Below are 22,601 nucleotides of genomic sequence, written 5' to 3' on the forward strand. Positions count from 1 at the left end.
ATTGAAAAATTGAAGATGGCCCAGAAGACATGGCTTAGCAACTGGAAATGCCTGGTGTTCTTCCAGAAAATCAGGTTAGGTCCCATGTACGATGATCTGAGTTCAGTCCCCTTAGCTCACATGGTTAAAACAAAACCAGCTCCTACGTGTTGTCTTTGACTTTAATACATGCATGTATACACAGTAAGTAAATAAAAACAAAAATTTTACAAAAAGACATGAACACTTAAATTATTAACTGTTTTGAAACTTTAAATTTAGCCTTCCATGGAAAATATACCAGGCGTATAGTGCATTTTAAAATAAAAATGACATAAAAACACGTGAGTCCACAACAGTTAATACTTACCCGAAATGTAGTAAGTATTGCTGGGTGACGGAGCTTAATGTGACTGTTGTGAGAATACTGTGGCCAGTACTTAAAGATGGAGGTGAAAGAATTAATTTTTACTCTACAATAATTTTTTGTAGTTTACTAGTTATACAAAGTAATTTTCTTTCAGAGTAGGGGGGTGGAGGGGAAGCAACAAAGTACATCCTCCTGCATCAGCCCGAGTCAGAAAGCAGCACAAAGGGCAGACCTTGCAGGGGCATTCTGTCTGCTTCAAAGTCGTCTCTTTACTAAATACTTACATTGACCGTCCTGTCTCCCATGGTGATGCTGTCCTTTACTTAATTCTCCCAGATTCCGTTGATGTCTAAGTGTTGAGAAACATGTCTCATTTCAGTGTGCTCCTGGCACACGTTTAACGCTTGCCATTTTCACAGGCCGTTGATTACTATTTGAAGGCTCTGAGGTCGCTGGGAACGAGAGACATGCACCCAGTTGTTTGGGATTCTGTGAACTGGGAATTGTCGACTACATACTTCACCATGGCGACTCTACAGCAAGATTATGCTCCATTATCCAGAAAAGCTCAGGAGCAGGTGATAAACTTTCTGGATTTTAAACTGAAGTCAATACTACTTATTCCTGTATTTAATATTGCACATCAGTCATCTTTAGCAAGCAGTATTTAACATGAAAACTCATATAAACTTATTCTTCTCCTTCCCCATTGAAATCTCTGGACAGATTGAGAAAGAAGTCAGTGAGGCTATGATGAAGTCCCTGAAGCACTGCGATGTTGACTCAGCAACTGCTCGGCAGCCCCTCTGTCAGTACCGCGCTGCAACCATCCATCACAGGCTGGCTTCCATGTACCACAGCTGTCTGAGGAACCAGGTGTGGCCATCCAGATTAAAGTCCTCGCTTCACTTATTTGAACGTATCCCTCCCTGTTAATGCTTTGGGTATATTTTACATGCCACCTCTTCCTGGTCGCCGATAGCTGCTTTAGGAGACCTTAGCACGGCAGTGCTTCCCCTTTCCGTCTGTGACATGGACTTTTCTCTCCTGTGAATGGTAGTGTCTCAGTGTAGAAATCAGATATTTCCTGGGTATGCTACTTAATGTTTGTTAGAAACATCGTTAAGCTTTGTTTAGTAGTACTTCTGTGTACATTTTAAAAGGCTTCTCAGGGCAGGAGTGAGAGAGTCAGCAACTTGTAACCATCTGTAATTCCGGATCCATGAGAATCCAGTGCCTCTGGTTGCTGCAGGCTTCTGCAGCCTTCTGCACTCATGTGCACATGCTCCTCTTCCACATTTACATAATTAAAACTTACAGTACAGCTCCCCCGTCTCTGTGAAACGGAAAGTGCACATGAACACATCTGGAAAGTATCAATGGAGCATGGGCACAGTTGAAAGAATGTGAGGGAAGCCCAGTGTGCCGGAGTGCTCTACAGAACCTTAGACTTCCCTACTGATGTGTTACGTTGTCTGAGACGTTCTCTCATGTTTAGGCCCTCTGTATTTTACAACTGAATGACTTGTATTTTTGATTTTGATTTGTTAAGAGCTCGATGGGAGGAGTTATACTGCCTTTCCTCTCCCACGGCTCACTGCCTGTCATTGAATGCCTTGTCTCTAATGCATGGAGCCCCTTGTTTGGTTGGTTGAATGTAGTCATTTTGTCCCTTGAGATTCTTGAGAGAAGGACCTGCTGCTGCGTCATTTCAGACTGGCCTAGAACTCACTGTGTAGGAGCTGGCTTAGGGAGAACTCACGGTTCCTCGTCTCCTGCTTCATCTTATTTATTATTTCCATAGCAGGTACTAATCGATATTTTAAATTAAGGAACTTAACTTATAACACTATAAAAAATAAAAATGAATGCATTTAGTGATGCAGGCAGAATTGAGTAATAATACTGACGCCCCAGCCTTTGGACTTTTTTTATTGTTATATTTTTATTTGTAGGTTGGTGATGAGCATCTTAGGAAGCAGCACCGAGTGCTGGCAGATCTCCACTACAGCAAAGCTGCAAAGCTCTTTCAACTTCTCAAAGATGCTCCTTGTGAACTGCTTAGAGTGCAGTTAGAAAGGGTGGCATTTGCAGAATTTCAGATGAGCAGTAAGTCTGACTTCTCAAATACGTTTGTTGGCTCTTTTCTGCATCATATTAAACGGAGGCCATGTTGTGTGTGACTCTTGGATATAAGCAGGACCATAAGTCTGAAAAGTTTTGGGTGGAGAAGCAGCAGCATGGGAACCATGGTCCTCAACCCTTTAAATATTGAACTGACAGTTGGGGACTTTGTTTGTGGGATGGATGCTGCTGTAGTACCTGCTTGAGCTCAGATGAGAAAATGGGGAAGTGTGACAAGAAGTGAGAGGACTTCATTGTATGTCATCTTCACAGCAGAGAATGAGTGAACATTCTGACCACATAATGCTTCCAGGGTTCCCACCCTGAGGTTCTAGCCCAAGACTCCCCTTGCCTGCAGTACTAGCTTTTGAGACCTCTTATATGGTAAGGCAGTTAATGTTTGAAATACACCAACTCATTTTATTTCATTTTGATTTTTTAATATTATAAATTTAAACTTTATAAAGTTTTAGATTTTGGAGCATGCCTGACATCTGATGTTGGAATTAAGGAAGCTCAGCCTGTAAAATCTGTAACCTACGTAAGAATGCAGAAACAAGATCTGAATTGTTTGTGACCCCAGGCAGTCTGATTAGAGATGTTAACGTGTACTTTAAATCTGTGTGACTTAGTTTGTGTGAGATACAGAGCCCTTGAGAATAAGAAACTGCAGGTTTATTGCCTGAACATAGGGACCCTAGGAGGACAGGAGAAATACTTCCTTTAGACTCATTTAGAAATGGATTCATTACCATTTTTAAAACTTCTATTTTTATTTTATTTTTATTTTCTGTCATTGTGTGCATGACAGGTGTATATGGGATGGATTAGACTCTGGGTAACCTTTCACTTGAATCTTCCAATTTTCTGATTTGTTGAATTCTTCATGATTAGCACACATTTATAAAAGAATAGAGAGACACTGGAGACAGAATTGGATTGGTGTAGTTAGTTGTCTTTGGAAAACAATTGGTGTGGTTAGTTGTCTTTGGAAAACATTTTAAGGGCAAATGAGATAGCTTATCAGGTAAAGTTACTTGTACCAAATCTGACGACCTGAGTTCTATTACTGGGACCTACAAGTTATCATCTGAGCTCCAAACATGTGTCATGACACAAATGTACCTCCCCACGCTTATAATAAAATGTTTGTAATAAAATGCTTTGAACCATTCTATTACCATGAATATCTTAGAAAAATAATGGAGATACTTAAGAGAAGGGGAGATAGCCAGCTTTGTGGGGTTTATCAGCAGTATTACTAAGTGTTGTCATTAGTGACACTACTTCATTTTAGTTTACCCTAGTGCATGGGGCTCCTGCTTACCTTCCTTATGTCTCTCTCTCTCTCTTGTCTGCTTCTTTCTCAAAGGAAGTTCACATAGTCAATGGCTTACCTTCTAGATGCCACATCTACACTGACACCTTTATTTGTCCATTGGCTTGCAAGGTAGTGGGCTATTTTGAAAGTTGTAGATTATACTGTAATGGAAGGAGGCCACCATTAACAGGTTGGGGAATTCCCATGCCCAGTTTCACCTCTGATGCTTCCTGCACACTTCAGAACTCTGACACTGTCTATGGGTTTTAGCAGTTTGCAAAAGGACTCAAAACTCACTATTCATACAGCAAAATCAGCTAAGGAAGAGCAGGAGTACCCCAGAAGCAAAGCTCACATTCTGTTCTCAGTGCAAGTAGTACTGATTCCACCTCATCCCAGTAATGATATATAACTGCCCGGTGACTACCACCCAGGAAGCTCTACCACACATGGAGTCCAGTGTGTTTATTTAGAATTTGGGTGCATGGTAGAACGTAGCCTCCAGTTTCTCTAGAAGATAAGCTATCATTCTGCAGCCCAGGGACTCCATAGAAATTGCATTGTTGTAAAGACCTATAGATGGCCTTGAGAGCTATAGAGACTGGTCAGGCCTTTCTGTGGGAATGAATCCTTTATTCACGTAGTGCACTACACACATTGAATGTGAACAGAGGAGTAGAGGTGTCTTGCAGTGGCTGAGAGATGTAGATGAGTGTAATACTCCCCTGATCTTCCTTTGAAAAAAGAGTGTGATACTTTACAGTAGGACAGCCAATATTGAGGACTAAATTGGCTCAACCAACTTCATACAACTAAATAATGGGATGACCTTTGAACCACAGGCTCTTGTCTATTGGTCCCTAAAGTATTGTAACCTAATACTTTAGATACCAGCTCCTATTCAGAGAGATTGTGTGTTTACCATGTAGAGCCGTTTATTCAGAGAGATTGTGTGTTTACCATGTAGAGCCGTACGCAGAGGCAAGTGAACATCACAACAGCCACTTTATAAACAGTTAAAGGTATTGTAGGGTAATGCTTTGGGTAGGCTGAGTGGGTTTTGTTTTTTTTCAACTAGTTAACAAGTTTGCTTTTGGTTTGTTAGGATTGTCACAAGTTGCCTTTATAGGGCTGAAAATCAGTAACATTAACATGGGATGGCTTCATAGGCTCATAGTTTAGGAATGATCATTTGTGTTTTTTATTTTAGGTCAGAATAGCAATGTTGGAAAGTTAAAAACATTATCTGGGGCACTTGATATCATGGTGAGAACTGAGCATGCTTTCCAGCTCATTCGGAAGGAGCTTGTAGAGGAATGTGACCAGGTAATTGGAGAAAACATTTTTATATATCTTATGCTAAATGGTAAATGTATGTAATAGGCATATGACACATTTTTATGAATGTATGTGTATATATACACCACTACCTTAAAATGTAATTAGTAATGTATTTTTATGTAATTAAAAGTCTTAGTCTGTTTGGGTGCTGTAACAAAATACCAGAGGCTGGGTAAGTTGTTACAAAAAAACTTTTGGCTCATAATTGTGATCCACATTAGCAGATTCAAGTAGATGGCACCATTGTCCTGGCAAAGGTTCTCTAACCATGTTGAGCATGGTGAAACGGAAAGGGAACAGGCCACATGTAGAATGGAACATAAGTAGCCTCTTTGTAATAACTCAGAAGACCAAGAGAGAATGAGGTCGTGTATTCTGCCGCCACTTGGCAGATCATGCCTGGGAGTACAGATGAGGTCGCCAGATTCCTGAAATCATATAGTAATAGAGCTAAGGAAGGCATACTTTATAAATACACTGGTGGGAATATCATGCAGACGAGTTAGAAAGCAGGGACATCTCTGTTTTAGGTAGACCTCAGCTGCTATCTGAGGGCATCCTTAATCTTTGGGTTGGCAGAAGCTAGGGTACTATTGGTACATTCCAAAAGGATTTACCTCATTATCACAAGGATGGATGTTAAGGTAGACAGTGAATGTCTTTGAAGGGCACTAAAGATAGCCCAAGATGATTTGACCTGCAGCTTTCCAGCTCTTCACAGTCATGGAAGTTCTAATCAGTCAGTAGCCTTGTAGAATCTTTAACACACATGCAGATCCCACACCCACTTACCCACCCCCTGGGAATTTAGTTTACACTTACCTGGTACACTGCAGAGACAGCATTGACAATGCTGGGGCCCAGTAGTCCAGTTACCTTCCTTCGTGTCCATGTCTCAAGTTCATCAGCTCACAGACACACACTACACAGGAGCCTCAAAGCACAGTAGCTGTGTTTGCATGGTTGCATTACTGACCCTGATCTTTAATGAGCCATAGTTATGAAGGGACCTGTTAGAAGTTTCAAAGCCTCACAAGGTTGTTTTTCTGGTTTAGAGGTGTCTTTGCCTTTGCTTTCCAAGAGCGGGGGAGGCTATGCTCTCAGTCCCAGCTGACTGCCCAGTTGTTTCACAAGCTCCACAGCATAATCCAGCATTTCTGCTGAGTGCCCCAGCCTCCTGCCACCCCTTACTTCCGTCCCTGGTGGGTCCTGGCTAGCCAGTACCTGTTTCCATGTTGCTTCTGTAGCCACCAGTCAGTGCTGGGAAGTCATGAAATTCCATGTAGGAGTCATTTCTTTTATGTCAGTATTTCTTAGGTGTGGGGCCTTCACTGTATCTTTATCAGGAAGCTTTTGGGTCTGCTTCTCTTTCTGATTCTATAGTCTGCTGGATTTGAAGAGGCTGCTTAGCCTTCACTGTATATGAAACACCGGAGGGGAGGGCAGCTTAGGTAAAGTAACATTGTGCTGTCTTTAGCCTAAGAATGATGAAGCTACACCGGCTGCTGATTCTTCACCTAATCTTAATCGAGAAGAAGTGATCAAACTCCTTAGTATATTTGAATCTCGCCTGTCATTCCTTCTCCTTCAATCCATCAAACTGATGTCATCATCTAAAAGGAAAATGAGGTAAATTACTTGTGTATTTATTGAGCCTTCTTTGCTAACTCTTCACCTATCAAAAGAACATGAGTTCCCTCTATTGGTGTAAAGAACAGGTTGTATTATTTATGTTATACATAGAAAATGTAAAAATTTTAAGTACTGTTCCTTGTTAGGTAAGACTCATGTCCACGTGCCTACTGCATATTCATAGGGTAAATACGATTTTGGAGACACAAGTAGCCCTTGAATGAAGACCCTAAGTTATTTGTAGTAACACTTATGTGCTATGATGGGATCCTGAGGGCCAGTTGCAGCATTAAAGATAGAGAGTAGAATGTTAGAGGATCTAAGGCTGGGACACTAGGGGGGGAGATGAACAGATGCACAGCCAGGCTTCCAGGCTCCTCTGCTGATATGTGCAGTGTGCTGTTTCACCAGAGCTGTTCTTTGGCATCATTAACTTGAAATTGAGTACCAAGTTCTACATCAGGAGCATGATAGAAACACAAGTGCAGTCTGGCCCATATTACAAAACATGGAAAACAGATAAAAGTAAGAGAAAATGCACCCACATACATCACTGGTACTAGTTAAATCTGTCTTACCATTTTATTTTGGGGTACAAGTAAAGTAATTTTTTGTTTAATGTTTTAATTTATATACAATGTGACTCAGTGTTATGAGCTTTGACAGCATTTATTTAGCATTCCAAAAGTTTCTGTCCACCACAACCATGATGCAACAAACTCCAGTTGCTTCTTGCTGATGTTAAGCAATCTGATCTTGTGCAGTTTCAAGGAGTTTTCTTTTAGTGCCTCTCATTAACAGTGGTCATTTCAAGCCCATGAGGTAGCACCTCACTGTCATCTCTGCCCAGCTAGCTGTTCTTTATTTCTTGCTTGTATGGATATTTGCTCAGAATTGTTGAAAACTGGACATCTGTTAAGATAGCAGAGGCTGGTTTGGTCTGAGAGGTTTCACCTGCCAGGTATTCCATTGAGTTCATTTTTATAACTTGAATAGAGCTGCAGTTAAGAATTTCTTCTTAAACTGCAACCTTCTATATAGCACAGGATCGAACTTCTAACAGTTGTAGATGCCTGCCCACAGCTAAAGTTCCACCTCAGATGTTTACTTCAGTCAGTTCTAGTCCAAAATGTTAAGTGGAAAAATTCCAGACTTCACAACTTCCGAGTGTTGTGCACCACACTGCCTGATGAAGTGTGTGCTGTCTCAGGATGTGCATCATTCCCTTGTCCAGCACATTCATACCACACACACTGTTAGGCTGCCTGTTCTAGTTGTTTAGGAGCTCGCTTGGTGATCAGCATGTGGTAGGACTGGTGGCCTGTATTCATGTAGCCTCTGTCTTACTTCATAATGGCCTCTGATCACAAGAGGGCAGCAATGCTGACAACTTGAATATGCCAGCTTTGACAGGGATAAAAGTTCTCAATAAAAAGAGAAAGAAAAACAATGCTAAGTCTTGCTAATCTTTGACTGTGTCTAGTATAAGCTCAGTTTTATCATGTGTTGGGGAAAATATACAATGGTTTCAGTATATGTAGGTTCAGAATCCACCAAGAGTGTTAGAAGGTAAGAGAGGGATGATTTAGAGTGAGGTAGGTCTGTGAAAGGTGGTTCCTAACATCTGCTGTGCTCCCGGCTTTGCCCTGTCTCTTCACACCACACCTCAGAGAGACCGACTGCATACATGCTGGCTACTGCCAACCACATGCTCTTGGTCTGTTTGGGAAGGGAGGACCAAGGGAGTCATGCCTTAGTTGTTTTGGGCATACCTCAGTCTTACACCCTGCTGAGTAACTTTCACCTGAGGAGAGCTTTATTTGAGGAAGTCTCGAGTATGCAGCAAGGTGTGTTGGTGTGCTCACCGCAGTTTAGTGCATGCATCCATCTTTGCGAAGAACCAAAAAGCAGAGTAAATAACACAGTGGAGAAGAGACTCTTAGCTTTTACTGCCTAAAAACTTAACTGCAGGTAGGTTTTGAAGGATTTACTGGTGTCCACAAGATGGCAGTATATACAGGATCCTGTGAGCTAGTTCAATGATTTTTCAGAGTAGTGGTTTGAGTGGTTGACAGGTAATAGTTTCAGTCTTTTGATATTTTAGCACAATAATTCTATGTATGACTTATGTAATTTTATTTCTGACCAGGTTATTAGTGTTGAAGAAATGTTTTTGAAACAGGATTTCTCTGTGTAGCCCTTAGATCCATCTGCTCCTGTCTCCTAAGTGCTGAGATTAAAGATGTGAGCCACCACACCTGGCTTGTTGAAGAAATTTTTAATCTAAAGTTTTCATGCAGGCCAAATGTCCTATGAGCCTATCTGTGCTTTCAGATTTATTATACAAAAGAAACGTGACACTGCAGGTTTGAAGCAGATCACTATGGTTACCGAGGTTTATTGTGTTTCATTCGTGTTTAGGTGAGAACAGCTGACAGGTTTATTGTTGAAAAAAGCTGACCTAGTTGAGTTGTTTAAGAGAAAAGGAAATCAGAGCATCACCTTAACAGAAAGGAACATTAGTAGTTTATTTTGATTGCTATTTTTTCCCCTTAGCCTGAGGCAAAATAAGAAAGTGGGCTTAATAACTGAAAAGCTTAACTTACTTAGGTTCCCAGAAATTAAAGTGAGCTGTAAGAAAAATTAGAATTCATTTTCTTGTTGAAAATTTTTATTTTCAGGCTGTTGAGTGTGCTTCATGGTATGACAACTGTGTAGGTGCTACAGGACACAATACACTTTGTTTTTATTAAGTTGCCGGGGACTTACTCCACTTTGGATTAAGTATTGAGCTGTTCTTATCATGCCCTTGAGCATTCACTGCTCTAGCTGAGTGGGGCCTCTTGACATTTCTCTAGAATTTGAGATGAAAAGCTATAAAACATCTGAGGATCATGGAGCCCTGTCCTGTAGTACAGAGAAGAAATTAGTTAACATCATGGATGGTCCTTAGTCAGATAACAGTAAGTATTTAGTTGAGTAAAATGGTAGATAAGGTAAACCAGTTAATTGTCTTAAGAGGAAAACCTTCTGTTTGACATGTGGAGACTGTAATAGTAACCAGCTCAGGGGTGACAGTAGGTTAAAGGCATGAGCTACACAAGGTGTAAGAAGTCGAGTCAGGAGTCTGTGAGCAGAGCTCAGCTGTCAGTTGTGATTGGCACTGCTGAGTAGAAGAATGGCCACACAGCCTCTCCATGCCTGATCAGCCCCACCTCCCACTCTGTGACGTATTCTTTGACCATGTTTCGTGGCTGCTCACTGCTTCTAAGGCAGGGGCCGTTCTTTGCTTTACTCAGCAGCCATAGGTAAGTCAGCTGCTCTAGGAAGTGCCTGCTGTGTGCAGCCCCACCTGCCCTCTCTTCCCTTCACCTGTCTGTTTTAACCTCAGCAGTAACACGGAAGATGATGCAGCCCTCCAGACCAACAAGCAGATTTACTCCCAGCTTTTGAGAGCAACTGCCAACAGAAACTCCACTCTGTTGGAGAGAATTGAAGTTGTCATCTGTCTGCTGGAGCAGCTTGCATCTGGTAGCAGTGGATCGAGTGGCAGTGCTGTCCCCTGACCTGAAGTTGTCTCGGAGGACTGTCTTGTCAGTGCCTTCCCATCCTGGAGCTGTTCTGTCCACTCGGTGCTGAGACTTATTAAATATAAGGAGATGCCATTTAATCAGGTCCACAGTGGGTACTCGCTTCCCGTGGCAGGCAGAGGATGTGGGGTGGTTTGGTTTCTTCCTGTAAAGGTGAGAAACCATAATGGAATCAAAAGCTTTCTGAATGTATTTCCTCGAGAAGTACTTGGTTCCTTAGTGATAACAGACCTCCTGTGATGTGCTTAGACTTGGAGATATTCTTGAAGGATATTAAAACACTTGGACATAAGATGAGATTATTTTAGATAAAATGTTACTCTGGCCAAGAGAACTCTTATTCAAGTGATTTCACGTTCAAATGGCGTGTAGAAACAGTACACATCTGTGTTTCCTTGTGAGTGACAGAAGTGTACCCTTTCCAAACTGTTGCACAGGAGGTTTCGAAGACTGAAAGTTGTGCAGGTCTCCTTTCAGTGCATGTTCTGAAAGGCCTCACTTTTCTTTGACTGTATGTGACATTGATAAAGACTAGGTACTATCACTTTCTCATTTTAAACTTGAAACTGTGAATAAGGTAAGAGAACTATTTTGAATAAATAAGCTATTTATTTAAAATACCTTGGTAGTTCCCACTTGCATTCTTCACACTGCTGTGATTTGATCTGCTTGCTTATGATTTCAAAACTTTACAAAGTACATAGATCCTAATGTTCAGGGCAAAGGTCTCTCACACATTCATGCTCCTTGAACATTCTGCTGTGCCTTGCTGCTCTGGAGATCTTGTCCAAAGCCTACTGCATGTGGGGCTGTAAGGCTGTAACTAATAGTTTGAAGGAGGTGCAGCATTTGCATCAGGCAGACTCTTCTGCTTGGGTGATACTCTGGTGTCTGGCCACTATTGCATCCCCTCCCGCACCAGCCCCATTTGCAGGCGTTTCTGTCACTGGAGCAAGCAGGTCTCCATTGTAGCAAGGCAGATTCTCTCACTATTTGTCTAGTTCCTTGTTTGGTTTACACTGTCATTGGAGCAAATTTGCATCTGTTTACAAGAATTAATCATTGCAGCCCTTAAAGCTTTGGTTAAACTGCAAAGCTTTGAGCCTGCTCATCAGTCCCATTTCAGGACTGCTGTGTCCTTTGCCTTGCATCGAGTGTACACAGTAACAGCCCTTTCTCCACGGGAGAACCCTCTGGCTGCTTCCACTGAAACATAGTACCTCTGGAGCAGATGAGCTCAACAGGATTTCCCCTGCTTCCCTAGAAACAAGCTGGGGTGTTAAGACTACTTGTCTTCAAGCCCCTCCCCTTAGCTGAATGGTGGAAAATGGATTTTAAGCAAGGAAGTAGAAATCCTAGCTCTTTCCCTTGTCATAGCAATAACATGAAAATTTCTGCAGGAGAAATAAAAGATACTTTTCAAATGTGTTGTAATAACTTGTGTTGGTTTTAATTAAAGTTTCCTGAAGTAAATGTGTTTTAGCTGTTCCTTTAGAAGACTCTGGCCTGATTACTCGGGTTTCTGAACCTTTTTCAGTTAGTTTCATTATTCATATATCATCATCATATATGACATTGACTCTTGTATGTTAAGAATTTAAGCCAGCGGGTGGTGGGAGGCAAAGGCAGGCAGATCTCTTGAGTTCAAGGCCAGCCTGGTCTAGAAAGAGAGTTCCAGGACAGCCAGGGTTACACAGAAAAGCACTGTCTTGAAAAAACAAAAATTCTTAAGCCATATTGTGTGGAAGTTAAAGGGTTAGCACCTGAGGTTGGGGATTTAGCTCAGTGGTAGAAGGCTTGCCTAGCAAGCGCAAGGCCCTGGGTTTGGTCCCCAGCTCAAAAAAAAAAAAAAAAAGGTTAGTGCCTGTCCTAGAGTAGGGACATTGCAGTTAGACAGCAGTTAGACAGCTAGCTTCCAGAGCTCTGTTGTGGCCTGGCCTGCAGGACAGAAATAAGGAAGTGTTCACTGCTCCGCAAGGACAACACAAATTACAGGTGACCAGAAAAATCATCTGCAGAGCCAGTTGTGGGAGGCCCTGTGCACAGACAAGGTGCATTCAACAGTGAGAGGCGGTCATCACAGGGTGCAGACATAAGGTTGTAGTTGCTGGGAATGCTTGTGGGCCCATCTGTTGTGTTACCCAGATACTTTGGGGGCCTTTGGTTCATGTCAAATGTTGCATGAGCTGTTGCTACCCTGCCTAAGCTCTGAACAGGCTGTGCTGCCAGCCCACACCCAGCTTCCCTTGAATCCACCGATGAAAGACACACACAGTTGCTTTTTTTTCAACTTGCCTTTTGAACACAGTTGCTGGGCACTACTGTCTCTGCCTGGAAAAGCTTGTTATCAATATTCTTATCTCTCTACCTCCCACCTGCCCTAAACTTAGTCTCTCAGTTACATCCCGGACTGCCAGCTTATAGGAGAAGCCATAGGTGGCTGCTTCACCTGAGACGTCACAAGTCTAGTCAACTTTTCTCCATTAGAAGCCTGGGGAACACCTCCCTCGCGCGTCTGTCTGCCTCTTCCTCCAGGGACCCAGAGGTTATGCCTATTCCTTCTGCCCAGCAATTGGCCCATGGCTTCTTTACTGACAGGTCAAGAACCAGTTGGGGGACCAGGATAACATCAGAACCACCCCTACAGTCAAATGTTAAACATGCCAGTGTGACATGTGTTTTGCAGTTAATTTCAATTCTGTGCCCTATCTCAGACCAGAACAAAGTTTTAAGTGCTCTCAGAACCATTTCTGTACCACACAGTGGTGGGACCCCTGGTTGCCACTACTGGGACTTGAATGGAGTTCATATGGCATCAAAAGAAAAAATGGGTATTCCCTAGGGTAAATTTTTTTGATGTTTCCTAAAAGAAGTTTCACCCAGCCTGGACCTTAAACCTACTTTTAAAGTTCAAGTAATGCGTGTTTGGTGTAGCTTGAAGCCATGTTTGTTTTAGCTACTAAAATTCTGGTTTGTTTTCTTTGCAAAGAAGGCTAACACTTTCTCTTAGAGCTGTTCCTGGGTCCTGGTCTTGATTTTCTTCTCTTTACATGTTCAGTGTAGAGGTATGAACGTCACAAACATCAAACCACTTCCCTGAAACAGATTGTTTTGGAAATAAGCCATTCAGAGGGAGCCGAGAGTCCTGCTGTTTGTCCTTGTCACTAACTACTTTCCAAAACGAGTTGCCTTTGAAAAAGAAGATGGCATTGTGTGCATAGGAGTAGTACGCGGAATCGAGGTTTCTGAATGGGTGGTTTTGAGGCATTATTGCTGGGAACACTTGGCTCATCTTCTTTGGATAAGAAGAAAGTGCTTGGTTTCGGTTGACATCAAATGCATATACCTGCAGAGTAAAGCAGACAGACACGTTGCTGAGGACTGTTGACTGTTAACCATCTGACTTTGCACTGAATTCTGTAGATGTGAAGTTCTAAGTGTTTCCAGCTGATGGTCTGCCATTGTCTCGTAGATCTGAAGGGATGAGGATATCTTTTAACTAAGAAGTTGGATGCAGTGGTACTTACTAGAGACTCCTTGAAGAAGTAAATTAGCTGCTGCCTCCGCTCATAGAAGGCCGTGTCCAAGGGACTGGGGATGCCAGGGAAGCCTTCTGAAATCAGTTTGGGGTAGCTCCTTCCTTGTTCATCTTGTGTGTGTGCCTGGTCATTCTCACTGTCATATCTCCAGTATTGGTTTCCTGAGAGTCAACCCAAAACAGTCAATGTGGTTTATTTATACCAGACTGTAAGAAATACGGCATGGGCCAGAGATGTAGCCCAGCACTCCTAAATTCCACCAAAATGAGACTTTGCCTGCCATCGTGTGAGAGCCTGGCATGCCACTTCGCTTCGTGTCCCTCCAAAGGGCAAATGCCAGTAGGTCCTAAGTCAACCCTGCATGGTCCTCTTCCATGATTCCAGAGAAACAGGACTTCCTCACTCAGCCATCTGCTCAGGCCTCCCGTGACTTCTCAATTTGACCCTAGTAATGGTTGCCCTGCCCATCACTGCTGCGTCGGAATGCTGGTTGCCTCTCTCAGTGAAAGCCCATGAACACCATGGAGTATCTTGAGTCTTAGTCTACAGATCATTCCTTCCATGTTAGAGGCACCTAACAAAGTTTATTCATTCGGTGACTACCAAGCCTTCCCAAGATGAGAGGATACAGCCCACCCAGAGCCTGCAGTCTGCCTAAGCAAATGGAAAAGCAATGGGTTACCCGAACATTACAATGGACTCCTAGGTAAGTGCTGGAAATATCCTAAGTAAAGTTCAATAAAAGAAATGGAACCACACCAGAAGCATTGTTACCTTTGAAAAAATACCGCTCATCTCTACCCCATGACCAGACATGGACGAAAGCATCTATTCTTTGCATGGGAATTCCACGCCAGCCAGTGAGGATTTGGAGGGGGTCCCCGTAGCGAGTCCTGTTGTTGCGGTTTTCGTAGAGCCAGTACCAGCTGTTGCGGAAGAAGTAGGTGTTGAACCTCACCCTCACCTCACCATATTGGTTCCTCTCCTTGCGAATCCAGTCAAACACTATATCAAATGATCCCTCACATGACCCTGAGGAGAGAAAAAAAAATGCAGCCATTTGTCATTGTAAGCATCAGCATTCATAATTGTCTGGAATGGAGATACCGCGTGGCTAGCACTTCCTCTTGGAATGCCTTAAAGCAAAGCATCACAGAGGCTGGGCAGGAGTAGGCTGAAGTTTAGGAAGCTGCACTAGGGCTCCCAGATGCAGTGTGGATGCAGTTCTACGGCCATACTAAGTGCACTGACTCCTGCCTCTCCACAGTCTATCTGCTTTCATGATCGGAAAGACGTTTGGTTCTGAGCACACAAGCAGCCATGTTTCTACTGCAGGATGACAATATGGCTGAAACAGGCCGTGGATGTCAGGAGTGGGAGCGCATTGGAACGGAACTGGAATGGGCTGTGAGGTTCTAGGAATGGAAGTGCTTGCTTTCCCTGTGGGGTATCTGTGCTATAACCAACCTTTTTCCTTCTTTTTTAAAGACTGGACTTTTAATTATATGTATGTGTGTGTGTGTACCCCACAGGGCCAAAGGTGTTGGATCCCCTGGAGCAGAAATTACAGGTGATTATGAGCCACTAGATGTGGGTGCTGGAAATTAAACCTCTGGAAGGCGCTCTTAACTGCCAAGCCATCTCTCTGCCCCACCATTTGTATTAAATGATGTCCTCTGTCCTCACCAGTGTGGGAGGAGAGGATGGGAAGGCACAAAAAAGATTGTTGCTCTTCCCCTGTGGGCCTATGTGGTCTAGTGTGATGATTTTAAAAGCCCACAGACAGAGTTTGAGGGCAGCTCTTCAGCCTTGCAACCTGCGTTCTGCTCTCGACCCATCTTACCATATAGTCTTTGAATTGCTTTTCTGTCTGACCAGTCCAACTCAAATGCAGGCTCCTGGGGAATGTAGTTTGGTTGCATTATGGATCCCACCCTGTAGGTGTGAGGCAATCCAAGGACGTGACCAATTTCATGGACAGCTACCTAGGAGGGGAACACAACACAACCACAGGTGTAGGACCAAACCTGCGTCTTTGATGTTGCTGGGCCCAATCACTGAATTATAGAGGCCGGGCCTGTGCCCTGGCCAGAGTTGTGTTTGTTCAGGAGAGAGAAACAGTGACTACTGGGGAACCACCACCAGAGATTACTAAACTTTCTACGTCTAGAAGGATGTGCACACACCACGGAAAAGCAGTGTTTCTGAACTTGGGCTGGTGTGCTTTGCATTCCCAACAGAGCGGCTGGAGCCTCTTACTTTGAGAAGGCTGATGCCCGTGTCACTGGAGAGAGGAGTAAAGTGCTCATCGTCATCAAAGTGGATCTCACCCAGGTGCCAGGCATGTGCAAACTCCTGTCCACTCCCGTCAAACACCCGTGGACAGCCCAGGTGCCGGCCTAGTGTGGGGAGAGGGGTGGGTAGCAGTGACTAATGGTGCCTATCTTGAGTCCCTCTCACAGCACAGACTCAGAGCTTCCTGGAGCTAGTGCAGCTACAGGCCCTGTAGAAGCTCCTTTGGGGAAGCAGACTGAGCTGCCTGGTGTCTGTAAACTGTGAGGCTATAAAGGTTAGAAACAAGCGGGACCTGTTGGCCAATGTCTTTAATTCCAGCACTAGGGAAGCAGAGGCCAATAGATCTTAGTTCTGAGCCAATCTGGTCTACAGAGGGAGTTCCAGGATAACCAGAGTGCTACACAGGAAAACCCTCATCTTGAAAAAAAAAAATGAACCACAAAAATAAAAACAAAACCAAAAGACTAGAAACATCTAGGTGCTAACTGTGCGCTCTCTCACTCTCTCTCTCTCTCTCTCTCTCTCTCTCTCTCTCTGTGTGTGTGTGTGTGTGTGAGTGTGTGTGTGTGTGTGTGTGTGTGTGTTGCCAGTGCTGATGAAGGAGCTGGGTCCCCTCGTTACTTTTATAACAAACTGTGCCTTATGTACCCTAGAATTAGGAAATTAACCCAGCGAGAGCAGCAAGGTAGATGGGAACACGTCTAGTCACAGATGGGCTGTGGAAAACAGGTTATTTGTCCTGTCTGCCAACAAGGAGGTAGTGGTGTCTTTATGTAAAGTCTTCTCACAGGTCAGTACACTGTACCTGCTGCTTCTCCATGTGACCAGGAAGACCGGTGTTGTGCTCCAGGCATGTGAACCCCAACATCTAAGACCTTAAAACCCACAGAGAGTAGAACCCTCCTTAGGTGTTCTCTCTAAAGAAGCCCAGCAGGTAGGGGTTGGAACCACACCACTCTGGGCAACAAGGCAATCAAACTGTGATTGGCCCAGCTTGCCCTAAGCATGATGCTGGGCGTGGGCCTTGGTGGAAGAATCAAAGGGTGGCTGCAGGGTAGGCAGGAAGGGATCCCCAGTCTGCACCCCTCTTACCTCTCCCAAAACCCAGCTTTATGTCCACCATGGTACCAGGGGCAGTGAGGTCCTCCCGGAAGTCCAGTGGCGTCACCTCGCTCCACATCCTGAAGGCCAGTCTAAAGATGTATCTCTGCTCATCCCCAGAGAGTTGGCTGCTGTAGGCATCTCCCACTAGTCTCCAGGTCAGTGTCTTCTTGGAGAAGACCCTGCTGGCCCCCGTGTCTGACCGGCCCTCCTGTTTCCCACCTGGCTTGGGCAGCAGCATTTGAAGAAAGCGCTTTTGTCGGGCCCTGGGCTGGAGACCTAGAGGGGTTGGCAGGGCTGGTGGAGTTGGCAGGGCATCCTGAAGGGGTAGTCGTGTGTCAGGGACGCCACAGCGTGGCTTATTCATAGCTGCCAGTGTAGGTGAGTCTAGTTTCCCGCTGGCTGGCAGTCTGTTTGCCTTCTGGAATCTACGCACAGCTTGAGCCAAGGTGAAGCCCACAGGGACTCCGGCTGACTCCTTTGGGCTGGACACCTCTGACCAGCCATATTTCAATAGGAAGTTCTGTGGGAAGGAAAATTCATAAGGTTGCTCCCTGCTGGGACTTTTCCTGTGCTGTGGTAGATGGGGAGCGGCAGGAAGTGTACAGAGTGAAGCTAGACATAAAAAGACTTTATCCAGGGACTACCAGAGTGAAGTCATGGGTGTGGGAATTGAAGCCAGCCAGGTGGCGGGACTGGGAGGGAAGGGGCAATGCCAGAGGTCAAGGCTGCAGGTGGAAACACGCTGTGTGGGCTAGCGGGCTTCTAGCATTCAGGGACAGGGAAGGCGGGGGCTATAGGAGTGCCCTTGGCATCAAAGGAAAGTTTGGCCCATTGCTTCTCACTGCCCTCCATACTAGGGGCACCCTGGAGCCAGAAGTTGAGGGGAAATCTTGATCCCCTGTCTGCTTGAGGTAAGTACCAGGCTTCAGAGCCATGACTGGAGAAAGGGAACCCTGGTCTGGTTGTGGCAGTGGATGGCACTCAGTAGCACTTTGCAGGGATCCTTGCCGGAGCTGTTCTTTCTCTGTATACACAGGCAATCAAGGGATGCCACCAGCCCAGTGCCTTAGACTCTGACAGCACCACCATGCTCACCTTCAAATGTCCAGTGATATGTGAAGCCACTCTCTGCAGGCCTGATCCTGCCTAGACATCAATGCTTCTAGGGTTAACATCAGATTAAGTAGGTGCAACTCAGTGGTGGAGGTGGTTGCCTAGCGTGCACAAGGCTCCAGGTTTCATTCCCAGCTCCACAAAGATTGCGCCAGGTTAATCAGACTCTGCCTCTGCACAGCTATCCTGACATGTTGTGCTCTGGCCTCTACGTGTGTGTGTGTGTGTGTGTGTGTGTGTGTGTGTGTGTGTGTGTGTGTGTGTGTGTAATGTATATGGGGTGTGTATGCAAATGCTGCTGCTCTGTGCATCTCTTACCTGAGCAGCATGGAGGTCGGCAATGGGCTTGGCCCGACTCAGGGGGGATGGCTCCAGGTCCGAACGGTCCCGGCTGTGGAAGAGCCTCTCAGGCTGGGCTGGCTGGGGTGTAACTAGCCAGCAGAGCAGCATTGTCAGACGCAAGTCAGAGACAGCAAGCATGGCTTCACTGGGACTCTGGTCCTCCTACCTTGTTGCATCCCTGTCTCCCCTCCTAAGGAGCAGGGCATGGCGGGGGGGGCCTTTTATAAGCAAGCAATCATTTTGTCACCCACCCCTGAAGTGTGCCTACTAGGAAGCTGCTTCTGAGGCCTAGGCGAGCTGCCTTTGAAGACCCCAGGGCCACTTTTCTCATGGATGTGACAATTCCTCTTCCTTTGGTCCTGGGTCACAGTACTTCTGAGTGGTGAAACTATGGATTGCTCTCCTGTGTTGACTTTAGTGGTTGAGTTTGCTCCTAAATGAACTGAGGGAGAAGCGCTGGATGCAGCCACCTGGGCTGCTGCAAGGCAGAGCCTACCCCTGACAACATGCCTTCTAGGACCCAGCCTATGGCTTTATAACCCTCAAAACCTTCACAACCTTCAGTCTGGTTTTAAAGTTTCCGTTTTTCTGGGTGGTCTGGGGTTTAGAGAAAATAATTTGTCTCTCAGACTTTAGTTTCTCTTTTTCCCTCCCTTATTGGTGGTTTTTCTTTATAAAAAAAAAAGGAGGAAGAAGAGGAGAAAGAGGAGGAGAAGAGAAGGAGGAGGAGGAAGAAGGAGAAGAACAAGAAGAACAAGAACAAGAAGAACAAGAAGAAGAAGAAGAACAAGAAAGAAGAAGGTGAAGGTGGTCTAGGGTAGACAAGATATCAGGAGGTAAAGGCACTTACTGCCGAACTGGATTACCTGGATTCAATCCCTAACCCCACATGTTTGGAGAGAACAAATTCCTGCAAGTTGCTCTCTGAACTCCATGAGCATATCCACTGCCCAAATAAATAGTAAATAATGCAATTTAAAAATTAGAATGTCTATTCAGCATATAGCAAAGTGAATCTTAGAACCAGTACAAGAAAAAGAGTTTTTCTGTGGTAGGCAGTACCATGCTGAATTTTCTTGCAGACATATGCATATGTCTATAAAGTGTATGCATATACATCGTACACATGTCACAACTCCATAGAAAGCCCTGAGTATCTGAGTGTCCCTGAGTACAGCTATTTATTGTGGAGTCCCAATCTGTGTCAGTGAGCCTATGTGAGGGTAAACTAGAGCCATTGAGGCCTGTGGCATACTACTCAGTCTGAAGGAGTAAAAGGAGGCAGCCCTCGGTCCCTGGAGTCTAGAGATGAACCTGGAATCTCATGGTCCCCATCTAAACCCAAGCCCCGCCTTGCCCAGCTCGAGGCCCCACTGGGACCAGTGCCATTCGGCACCAGAGGTGGAAGACCATACATGAGGCATGAATAGTATGGCAACATTCAGTAAATGCCCTCCCCACCAACCGTGAGGACCCTCCTGCTCTGCTGTCTGTCAGTGGGATTGGCTCTCCTTCAGCCTCCCTAGGAGCAGTGGCACCCCCTTTTCACCCTGTCTCTTCCACTTTCTTTCCAAACTGCCTCAGCTGGCTCCTCTTCCTCCTCCATCATCCCTGGGTCTGCCATAGTGAGTCCAGCATCCAGTTGCTCATGACCCTCGCTGTCAAATGTTCAGTCTTTTCTAGAGCCCCTAAACGGTCACTTCTGAAAATCCTGCCATTCTCTGGCAGGTTCCTCATTCTGCTTTAAGGTGGCCAGCAGCAGAGAAAGTCCACAGGTGACTCCTGCACTGGGTGCGTCTGTGATCACTGCTGACCTGGAATCCATGGCAACAGCCTCCAGCTGTCATGGGGCAATCGAAGAAAGATGAATTACAGTCTTGCTGGCAGCAGGGAGATCCAGTTTCTGTGGACCGATTGTCAGAGAACCACCAAAAGCCTGCTTATTGATTGGTTTTTTTTGGGGGGGGGGTGTAAAACAAATTCCTCATCCCAAGACCCCTCATCTAATCTATACGTTTCCTGAAGGAAAACACCACTCCCCCACCGTGTTGGTCCTTACTGTGCACTGTTTGCCACGCTCAATAATGCAAGACATGTCAGCTGTGCTGAGACCGTGTGCGACCAAAGTTGTGCAAAGGCTTTAAGCTCCTTCAGAAAAACAACTCTACTGATAACAAACAGAAACACTCATGTTTTCCTACAGTGATTTCTTAAAGATCAAAGTGCTTCTAGAAAACAACTATTCATTCCGACATCTACCCTAGATATAGTGAAAACCAACTATTTCATCTAATGTTTGCCCGAGATATGTTGATTCTATTAGGCTTCCTGCTACATCCAGCGGTGAAAAAAAATGGAAGTGAAGACCGGAATAGAGGGCTGGAGTGACGGCTTAGGAGTTGAGAGCACTAAGTGCTCTTAACTTCTAGAGGCCGTGGGCTCAATTCTCAATGCACCCACATGGCAGTTCACAGCTGTTTTTAACTCCAGTTCCAGGGGATCTGACACCCTTACACAGACATACATGTAGGCAAAGCACCAATGCACATGACATAAAAATCATTTTCCCCAAGGTTTCTCTATGTAGCCCTGACTGTCTTTGAACTCAGAGATCCGCCTGCCTCTGAAGCCCAAGTGCTGGAATTAAAGGCATGCGCACATGCCTGGCAAATTCTTTAAAAATGGAATAGAAACCTGTTCACTGAGTTCTCCGAGAGGGGAACTTGGTCCAGTGGTATAGTGTTCCACCAAACAAGGTTTTTCTACGGGAATTTAAATTTACATAATTTAATTAAATTTACATAATTTTTTGTCCTCACAGCTTTGCCTTAGCCAAAGTACAGGAATGAAGTGAATTTCTCTAGGATGTGTGTGTCCATGTGTGCATTTTATGTTTGGTGTGTGTGCGAAGATCAGAGGGCAACTTTGGGGGTATCACTTCTCTCTGTCAGTTTTGAGTGTTTCAAGAATCAAACTCAGGTTGCCAGGTTTGTGTGACAAGGGCCTTTACTCAGTGAGCCATTCGCTGGTCTACAAGTGGACTACTGAGGCCAGCTGGCACTGCTGACACAGTAGCCTGTGCTCGGGGTTCCTTTCCCACCTCTCCCACGGTCAGTCTGCTGTGGCTCAAGCTCCCTGTTTCTTGCGTGGTGGAATGAGATCGTGTCTGCCAGAAGGGAGCACCCAGTCAGTCAGAGGGAGCACTCAGTCAATACAGCTGCTGGCCCCTGCTACTGCACAAGTGGCACAGTGTTTTCAGGCACCTGAGCAGCGGGATGCGAAGGTGCTGCCAGCGTCCTTAGCACAGACTGCCATGCTTGTTCTTCCCCAAGAACAGTGCCCTCCACAGAAAAGGGTTCTTTGGGAATGGGGGGATTTGAAAGTTAACAGTGTAAATATGATTTTCTGGAGAGAGAGAGAGAGAGAGAGAGAGAGAGAGAGAGAGAGAGAGAGAGAGAGAGAGAGAGGCGCGCATGGGGAGGGGTGGGGAAGGGTGAGGGTGGGGCTGGTGCGCACAGACAAGCACTGGAGAAGCCAGGGGAATTAAACACACAGTTTATCTCTTCAATGAAATGAGGTGTTTAGCTGCTCTTCCTGAAAGGCCAGGAATGATGTAGGTTTGCAACTTGGTGATCCTTTGCTGTCTGATGAGACGGGCTCTGCCTGTATCTCCCACGATTTATGCTTTTACCTATCCCAGACCCCTTCCTCTAAATGGTTGAGTATTGCTTTTAGACCATAAAACCCATTCTTATGTTTTTGGTTATGAGCCTAGCCTTTAACGGCTGAGCCTTCTCTCCAACTCCATAAAACCTGTTCTTTTTTTTTTTTTTTTTTTTTTTTTTTTTTTC

At 44.9% G+C, this 22,601-nt stretch overlaps 2 protein-coding genes across 8 annotated transcripts in view; one reads left to right on the top strand and one right to left on the bottom strand.

Moving 5' to 3' along the window:
* Edrf1 (erythroid differentiation regulatory factor 1) overlaps positions 1-11,830 on the top strand; it is a 37,659-nt gene extending 25,829 nt beyond the window's left edge. For 4 of the 7 annotated variants that reach the window (NR_199607.1, NM_001439682.1, NM_001439681.1 and 1 more), the window contains 6 exon segments: positions 769-927; positions 1,076-1,225; positions 2,305-2,458; positions 5,005-5,120; positions 6,613-6,764; positions 10,159-11,830. Coding sequence is in view for 5 of the 7 variants with exons in the window: in NM_001439682.1 (NP_001426611.1) it covers positions 769-927; positions 1,076-1,225; positions 2,305-2,458; positions 5,005-5,120; positions 6,613-6,764; positions 10,159-10,333 (906 nt within the window). In the remaining 2 variants the exon portion in view is untranslated. 7 annotated transcript variants of the gene reach the window in all.
* Positions 11,831-13,271: 1,441 nt separating this feature from the next.
* Positions 13,272-18,903, bottom strand: Mmp21 (matrix metallopeptidase 21). Its single transcript, NM_001106308.1, is given in 7 exon segments — positions 13,272-13,703; positions 13,885-14,057; positions 14,671-14,928; positions 15,740-15,881; positions 16,156-16,295; positions 17,284-17,815; positions 18,727-18,903. Coding segments are annotated over 7 exon segments (1,707 nt in total). The 5' UTR covers positions 18,889-18,903; the 3' UTR covers positions 13,272-13,403.
* Between the last annotated feature and the right edge of the window lie 3,698 nt (positions 18,904-22,601).

The sequence above is a fragment of the Rattus norvegicus genome, chromosome 1 (genome assembly GCF_021556685.1).
Source record: "Rattus norvegicus strain SHRSP/BbbUtx chromosome 1, alternate assembly SHRSP_T2T, whole genome shotgun sequence".
In the NCBI taxonomy this organism is placed as follows: domain Eukaryota; kingdom Metazoa; phylum Chordata; class Mammalia; order Rodentia; family Muridae; genus Rattus; species Rattus norvegicus.